Source organism: Trachymyrmex septentrionalis, unplaced genomic scaffold (assembly GCF_001594115.1).
Source record: "Trachymyrmex septentrionalis isolate Tsep2-gDNA-1 unplaced genomic scaffold, Tsep1.0 scaffold13, whole genome shotgun sequence".
Lineage (NCBI taxonomy): Eukaryota > Metazoa > Arthropoda > Insecta > Hymenoptera > Formicidae > Trachymyrmex > Trachymyrmex septentrionalis.
This window is the reverse complement of record NW_017304438.1, coordinates 5697307-5706258: the sequence shown is the minus strand read 5'-3', so window position 1 is coordinate 5706258 and position 8952 is coordinate 5697307. Positions and strand designations below refer to the sequence as shown.

The following is an 8952-nucleotide window of genomic DNA, read 5'->3' as shown; positions in this document are numbered from 1 at the left end:
TGGAGATTTCATTTTCGTCCGCGCGATCATGAAAGATAATAAACTGTTCACGAAATAATAAATATTATAAATGTGCGCGTATATTTTAGATAACAAATCGTGCGAAGTATCTCGTTATTGTCATTTGTGAAAAAAGTTATCAAATTTTACACAACGTGTTTCATAGTTATGACTTTTTAAGAATTTTTTTTCATACATCTACGTCTTTGTAAATAGTAAAAATATTAATTGCAAACGAAGTTTTTATTTTTTTAGCGAGCTCTTTCGTGCGCTATATTTACACTGGTATAACTGCGAGTGGCACGTGCCGTTTTTATCATGATGGAAATGACGAAATCCATATAGATGTTAAAGAAATCGTGGACTATCTTATTCACGATAATCGCGATAGTACAACGATGTAGTCGATAAATGTATCGTCGCTATGATTGCCTCGCCAAACATATTAATGTAATGCGTGTCGTATAACGGAACGCTGTCTATTAAATCCTTAATTATTCGGAGAAAATAGTACAAGTTGCGATTTAAAAATAGGCATAGCCTTCCGACTTTGGATAAGTTTTTCTTAGAATTATTACCGCATCACGAGGACTTTGCCCCTGATCTTTGTTCGTAAATACAACGCATTTTTTCATCTTGGACTCGGGATGACAAATATTATTGAGGTAACATGACGTCATCTTTCTTTGTCTTTTGTCACAAATTCTTGTACGTTTTTATTTCCAATAAAATAATACTATAAGCAGCAATGATTTATGATTGGCAATGAGTCAGCGATTTTTTGGCAATACTTTTATCGGTATATAATAAGATAACCACTGAATTGGCATTCAGTGGTTATCTTATTGACTATGTTAGTGATAGCTTTCTCGTAGACATAACCTCGTAACCTTCCGGTCTACGATAAAGTTTAAAGCGTTATTTTCTCAACACGAATTTTAATATATTTAGTACAAAATCCTCAATTGGCTCGAGTTCGCATCGTAAGTTGTCTTACAATTGAATGAATAGACATGCAGATACTTTCATCGAGAATAGAATAATTTCGAAAAGAATCCCGAAGGAAGTCACACAAGTATGTTCATGTAAAACAAAATAGTTTTCAATTAACGATTGAATTGAGAAAAGAATCTATAATCCAAAATCAAGTTTTGAGAAGAATGCATCTAAAATTCTAATTTCATATTTTGCGTACAATGAAAAATATTTTTAATAAATAATCCTTTGTACAAAGATTTCTTATTACTCATGGGAATATATTTGTTTACTTTTCCCAGCTGTATTTTTTCTAATGGCTCTAATAATTATTTTGTATCTTTTATCTTATGTATAGCTACATACATATATATATCGTACATATAGAATAGTGAATCGATAAAAAATTAATATTGCCATTTCTTTAAAGTTAAAATTAAGTTTTTGATTACTACATACAGAAAAATACGTACTGTATGCAAATAATAATTACATATTTTAAAAATTCATATATCCGCAAATTTATCAAAAGTTTATTACAAACATTAAATTTATTCAAAGTATATTCAAAATCCTAATAAATTTAATACTTTAATCAAGATTATGAAATTAAAACAAATTAATTTGCTTATTATGTAAAGTCTTTTTTTTTATCAATTTTATAATAGCTTTCAAAAGAAATAAATTTTTATTTTGAGTACCTACATATCTATTAATGAGACTCACACATTTATATTAAGTATATTTTAAGATACTATTATCAAGAATATATTTTTTGTTAAAGATAACCAATAATAATGGAAAGAAAGTTAATTGGGTGATTACTTTTCTTAGTAATAGAATATTTTTCTGTGTACAATCACGTTATTAAACTAATATTGAGAAAACTAATACTAGGATAACTGTCCCAATTACTGTGCCTGTCCCTATTAATGTACTTTTGTATTTCAATAAGCCATAAAGAAAATTAGCATGAATAAATAAGAAAAAATATTTTTTCTTGTTAAGTTAAATTATTAATGCATACACATCGCATACGAAAATAATATTTTATTTTTTTGAGTATTAAATTATTTTAAATATTTTTTAAAAGATGTGAGGAATTAATGTAAATCCAGTAATACGTACCGCTAGATTTTAAGCTTGTCCCTATTAATGTGTCCTGTATTGTAGACCTGTACTGAGAACGTAGTGTTATAAGTGTACATTGAAATAAATATAATGATTTATGTAATATTAAACAATTAGCTTAAATTTATTATCTGTTTTAGTAACTATATGTTAAAATGAGTCAACTGTGGATAGACACACACATTGGAGGCACATTAATAGGGCCATCACCGCTTGGAAGACTCACAATAGAGACAAAACATGTTTTTAATTTTTGTTAAAAACATTATAAAGTATTAACATTTTTTAGATTAAAGAAATATTATAAGAAAAAGAAATAGTTGAAAAACCGATATTGATTACAAGCAGATAAAATTATATAAAGCTACAATATTTAATAGGTACAATAATTAATTCAGTAATAAGCAAGTTGGCTAAAAGGTACATTAACAGGGATAGTTACTCTGTAATAGAAATGAAATCGAACTTTGTCCAATAATGATATCCGTTCTTTGTATTCATAAACCTTCCATTATTCGCGCGAGCAACATCATTGACTTTGTACAATAATTTTTGCATTGTAATCTTTTCTTCGAATGGAAACAGAATCAACAATCAAGTGGTTATTATTCTTGCGGCAAAGTAAAATAGATGAAGCTCGAGTTGTAAGAAGAAATTCTATTACCTTTGTTTTACTAACTTCAAGAAAAATAAGTTGTAAGTTTTACTTTCCAGCACTTGATTTCCTATTTTTTATTTTCTATTGTCTCTTCCCCTAAGAAAATTTAAAAAACTTGTGGCGATAATCAAGTCTGTTTGGAAATATATTATTTTCAGCTATCGATTATTTCTGTCCTATTTAAACAATTAAAAGTTTTAGGCGCTGAAATTAAACTTGACGAGCTGAATATTTGCGGCATAACTTTTCCAAAATGATGCAAGAGTATTAAATATTGTAATAACTGTCTCATTATGCCAATGCATAGTGTTATTCATAAAGTTGCATGCAATTCACTTTGAATTTATGTTGTAGTTTATAATTAATATACATTTATCTTGTAGTTTATAATTAATACACGAATTATACGCACTGACATGATATTTGTTAATTGCTGAAGTATAAATTTGGATAATAACGGAGAATATCGAATTTGGAAAAAAATGTTTAACTTTATAAAACTATTAATTTTAAACTTTTATTAAAAATATTAACTTTATATTTAATCTTTTTCATAATAAATATTAATAAATAATTATAAGGGATATAAAAATTTATTAATTTATTAGCACTACATTTTTGTAAAAAATTAAAAAATATTTTACGCCGTGGATTGTTTTAAAAAGAGTTTTCATTGTGAAACGTAAGAGAGTCTCAAATAGCTAAGACTGTGAAGATAATTTATTCTCTCGTATATGCAATATTTAAACAAATTTTCTGCGAAACATCAATTTGTTCTTAGATATTGAAAAACCGATTCTTCAAGTGATCTGAATACATAAAAAGCAAGTGTATTTATAGAAAGTTTGTTTTCTCTTGTTTCATATTCGTTATTATATTTATCATATTGAGATATTAAAACCGATTTATGTGGTTTTGTTTTTGTAATGTAGAAATAGGACAACGATCACGATAACAAACTATAATGCGCAAGCGTATTTTCCGGAATAATCATAATCGCGAAATCACATTTCATGTCTCGTGTTAGTGTTAGTCTTCGTTCATCTATAATTAGGCTGCATTGTCACCCGACCTGTTTAGCCTGGCATGCAAGCGGATTTAATTTGACAAGCCGTAATCATCGACATGGTAAATTGCAGTTTAATTACCTGCAGTGCGACACTATTTCAGAACTTTGCAGAAAACTGAATATAGAAACAAACAAAGCATATCTATATAATAAAACAGACAATTCGTAGTCTATGTTTAAGCAGCCCTCTAATTCGCATTAATCTTCATTGCTGCGTAAATGTTTAATGGATGCATTGTGTTTTGTCCGGCAAAAATAGATGGAATTGAATTAATTGTATTAGTATCGGAAAGCTCAAGATAATGTCTTTGTTCGACGATAAAAAAATCGTTAATACGATACAAATCTCTATTAGCTTCCGTAAATGAGAGAAATTTATTATAATGTTGCTTTTATTCCTTAAAATTGTGTCTCTCGTATGGAAGCGCTAATTATTTGAAGATAATTACGATGTTTATTTAGTATTGCTCGAATGGATAAAACAAGCGCTTCCATTATACAAAATAAAAACGGAGATTATTATTTGCAATTTTATCATATTTTATTTTTAATACTGAATTTATTGTTCGGTCGTTTTTTAATACATTTTGCTCGTTATCGTGAATATATAGGTTTGCAGCGTAGCGATCGACTGAGGCTATATTAACAGTGCGCGTTATCCGCGATCTCACTACCGGAAACTGTCGCGAAGTTGCTTCGATTAATACTCGTTCCTGCCAGCAGGAAGCTGATGAGTCGCCGACGAACGGTTTCTAGCTTTTTGCTCGAGACTGTAATGCATTTGTAAAACGTGACACGTTTGATAAGTCGTGGTTGCGGAGGTTTAGAAATTCTGCAGCAAATATACACATTCAGATGTTCCGAACAAAAAGTGCATGTAATACATGAAGTAACAAGAAATAGGATACATAAAATATCCAATAATTGTCATCATACATGAAATAATATAAATTATTGTTTAAGTTAAATACATTCGCATATTGTGAAATTAAATTTGTAATAATATCCAGCAGATAAGAATGAAATAAGTAGAATAAAAAGAAATGTAAAAGGGAGAAGTAAGCAGAAATATAAAATGTGTGAAGATTTATTGTAGATAAATCTAGATAGAGAGAAAGAGAGAGACATAAGATACGAATAAGACAAGAAAATATTGTAAGCACGTTGAGATTAGTATGTTAGGGATTAGATTTAAAAAAATAGCAGTATGAAAGATGGATAGATGTGTCAGGTTAAGATAAAAAGTGAACCAAGCCCTCTTCTTGGCTTGTAATGCAGGAACATTTTTGTTGAAATATTATTGACTACAAAATAATTATGTAGAACGCTCAAGCAATAATAATGAGCAATGCTGCAAAAAATTTTGATATTTTAGCAACTAACTTGAGTATTCTACATAATTATTTTGATAGTTTGAGATCTATTTTAGCTAACTTTTTATATACAATACTTCAGTAAAATTGTTCTTTCTCATGGTGAAGGTAATAAAGATTCTTCTTCTTTAATAACATCCAGCAGCCAATGATCTCAAGATCCGTCACGTAATCGAACAAGAAGCAAAAGAAACTCTACAATATAATAACTTAATAAAAACTTTTCGTCACGTAGGATCGTCTCTTTGAACCATCGTGTGCGATCGATCTTTATGTTATTAAAGTACCGCCATCGTCCTATGGTGCAGCGCGCAATTCACCGATTTATGCTAGAACTTTCCTTTGCAGGTATCGACAGTATATCTTCGAGTAAACAACGACGGTGCTGGCGGAGATATTGTTCATAGAAGCGACGAGCATCTTCGGAAACCAATTAAACCAACTGCTTCTCCGCGAGAGCGTATTTCTATCTCGCGAATATCGGAGAATTGGAATTTCGTGATCTTCGAGTCTGACTTACGAATCCAGCGAGAATCAAAGCGGTTCGATTCGAAGCGTAATTCTCTGATCGTGAAATACTCGAATTTGACGAGAGAATATAAGATGATGCTGATGCAGGAGCCTGGTTGGAAGCTAGAACGCAAAGGTTCGGGAGCGCAGGTGTTGCGCAAGGACGGATCTCACTTCAAAAGCAGCACCGCACGCGTATGTTTCCGATGTGACGTAGAAATCCGGGAATTCGTGCCAGATGAAGATTATGGTGTGACGGAGAATATGGAAATGGAAACAGCCGCAAGTCCCTTGGCAATGCTGTCCAGTTGCGTAGCAGCGCTCTGCGTCACCATCCTCTTGCCTTGGCTCCTGATCGGAGGTTAGATCGTGCCGCTTTTATCGTCGATCACGGCGAGACGTCGTCAATCGAAAGATTTGCATCGGCAATATCATCCCTTCGACTGATCTATGAATGTACTTGGATATTGGTATTCACCTATTCTTACGTCGGTGGTCCCAATAGTTGTTGAAGGTATATGATTAACGATGGTTGTAACGATGATTCCTTGGGTCGAATATTCTCAAGGAATGTTAAGATGTTATTGTATGTTATAGTATTTATAATCATGAACACTGTAATACTTTCGGGCATTTTTTTTCGGTTGCAAAGGTTCTTCACGCTTGAATGTCGACCATTGCATTCGAGGAAAGACATTTAAAATTGCACGAGATTCGATTAATTGTTCGACTGATAAGTCGAAGCAAAGAGATAAATAGGTTTTATCGCTGTGATTATGTATATAATTTTTAATTACATTCGATTGATATGATAATCCAAAAGTTTATTCTTATTAATTTTTGTATATCATAGAGCATTGAAAATTCTGTAAATTTACGACGAAATAAAATTTTTTTTACAAAAAAATTTGAATGTGTCGAAGAGACTTCTGATTTAATATGTGATGAACGAGGTCATTTTTATAACATAGCGAGTTGGTAGAGATTTAGAACTCATTAAAAAAATATGAAGCATTAAATATTTTTTATTATGATAAAAAAATTTGTTAAAGCAACTAAAAATTTTATAGATTCAGCAAATCTATAACTATAATGCACGAATAGACAGTTTTCTATGTTGAAGTGGCAAAGTTATATAGCTGAATAAAATTAGCGATTATAGTTAATTGTATTTATTGTAATGGCATAACAAATTTGTTGATACAGCAAAAATAACTTTCTACAAAAATAAATTTAACATGTAAATTAAAATTTTGAACAAAACATGCTAGCTAAGATGGCGCATACATTTGTTATTGTAATGAAAAAAAACTTATTGCAATTTTTATTGTAGCAAAAAATTAGTTGACTAGTATATTAATAATTGCTTACAGACATAACTACAGAGTTGACAACGTTATCTCATAAAAATAATTCGTTACCGTTACCGTTCTTCTTTTTCCTAAAAAGTAACTCGTTATTGTTATTGATTTATAAAAGTAATTTGTTACCGTTACCGTCACTCAAAATGTAAGTCGTTACTTTTTTTCTTGACACTAACAGAATATAGCGTTTTTCATTGGCAAAACTTGTGCTTATTTATTGTTAGTGCTCATTAAAACCGTTGTACGCAACTCTAATTTAAACTTTGACTCGTTTCTATATTTTTATTAACCATACATCTTTACGTCGATTGTACAGCGGCTTTAAAGTGCACTGAATGCGCATTAGTTCTTCCAATGAAAAACGCCATTATATGTAGATTCTTGCAGTAACTAAAAAATATGTTAGAATTCTATTTTTTAGTAGAACAAAACTGAAAAATTAAAAAAAATATATATATATACCCCAAAAATGTAACTGCGTTATGAACATTATTCAGAAGAAAATGTAACGTTGTTATTCAAGCGTTACCAAAAAAAGTAACTTATAACGTTACAAATAACGCGTTACTTGCCAACCCTGCATAATTGCTTCGTTAAATTACGAAACTTTTTAGCTGTGGATGTTGAACTCGTGTAACAATCTATAGCTTTGCTGAATCACCCAATCTATTCTTTCTGTGGATAGAGTAAGTTGTAGTATTTAATAAAAAACACAAGTAATGTTGATGTTTGGATGTTATCCAAGATTTTCAATGTTATAAATAACGAGAATATTTGACTGATTTTTTTTTGTAATTATATAGTTGAGCGAGAGTTACTTGTAAGATATGTATGTCGATCTTATAATACGGTACAAAATTTAACATGATTGTATTTTGCTAAATGTTATGCAATTCCAGTTTTGTAAAAATTTTGTATGTATAATAGAAAGGCGATGAAATAATGGGTGAAAAAAATTTTTTAAATTATCCATCGTTGGCAGGTGATTGATTTCAACCTACACTTGCTACAGGTGGCACAAGCGATTCACTTCTCTTCCATCTCCCCTCTATTCCAGAAACCGCCGATTACACCGTCTGCTGTTAAGATTTAATGGTCCCGTACAGCAGCTGTGCTACTGCAGATTTATCCTAGCCATTTTATGGACCTCGCTGTATCGTTAGGTTTTAGATTAAGAGCCGAGTAACAGCCGGATATACGAATTTGCAAGACCACGTGGACATGCAGTTGAACTATAAAGCTGGAGAGGGTGTGGTATAATATACATATATCCTGCTCAGTACAGAAATCGTCGGTAAATTTGAAACAACTTGATCGCACGGAATATTCCTATCATTTATATTCTGTCGATGTCACGAAGCGACGGTTGAAGAGGCGGCAGCCTCATATACCGGATAAGCTGTCTTTTTGTAGCACAATTTCTATGTCGGCATATAACATTATTTCTTTTTCTTTTCAATTCTATAATGCCACTTTGTGATGTAAAACACAGTACTGAATATGTGAGAACCTTGAAGTAATAATAGTATAATCGGAAAAAGAAAGATTTTAGCACAGTTTTCATAATTAATTTTTCTCATACGTCATTTACGAGATACATATGTATATTTCTGATTAGCTAGAAGATACACCTACAGCGTCTGCCAAAAGTTTCCGGTCAAACATTTTATTATTTTACCAGATAAAAAATCTTTATAAAGATATGATATATTAGTTTTTTTATGCTTTTTAAAATATATTTTGATATTTAAAATATATTTTAAGTTTATTATAACAAGCATTTTATTAATTTACGATAAAATAAAAAACCAGATTTATAAAAATTATTGTAAAATTATATATTGACCGGAAACTTTTCATGATTATTGTAAA

General features: G+C 30.6%; 2 protein-coding genes across 4 annotated transcripts in view; both read left to right on the top strand.

Moving 5' to 3' along the window:
- LOC108756868 overlaps positions 1–6594 on the top strand; it is a 25786-nt gene extending 19192 nt beyond the window's left edge. The window contains exons 1-2 of one of the 2 annotated variants that reach the window (XM_018501000.1): positions 611–665; positions 5555–6594. In XM_018501000.1, coding sequence (XP_018356502.1) covers positions 648–665; positions 5555–6082 — 546 coding nt within the window. In that variant the 5' untranslated portion in view covers positions 611–647 and the 3' untranslated portion in view covers positions 6083–6594. Of the gene's footprint in view, positions 1–610; positions 666–5554 lie in introns of those variants that run through there. The other variant, XR_001939869.1, reaches the window with a different exon arrangement.
- Positions 1–8952, top strand: part of LOC108756867 (sestrin homolog) — a 220283-nt gene that overhangs the window by 67208 nt on the left and 144123 nt on the right. The gene's annotated exons all lie outside the window — the stretch shown is intronic.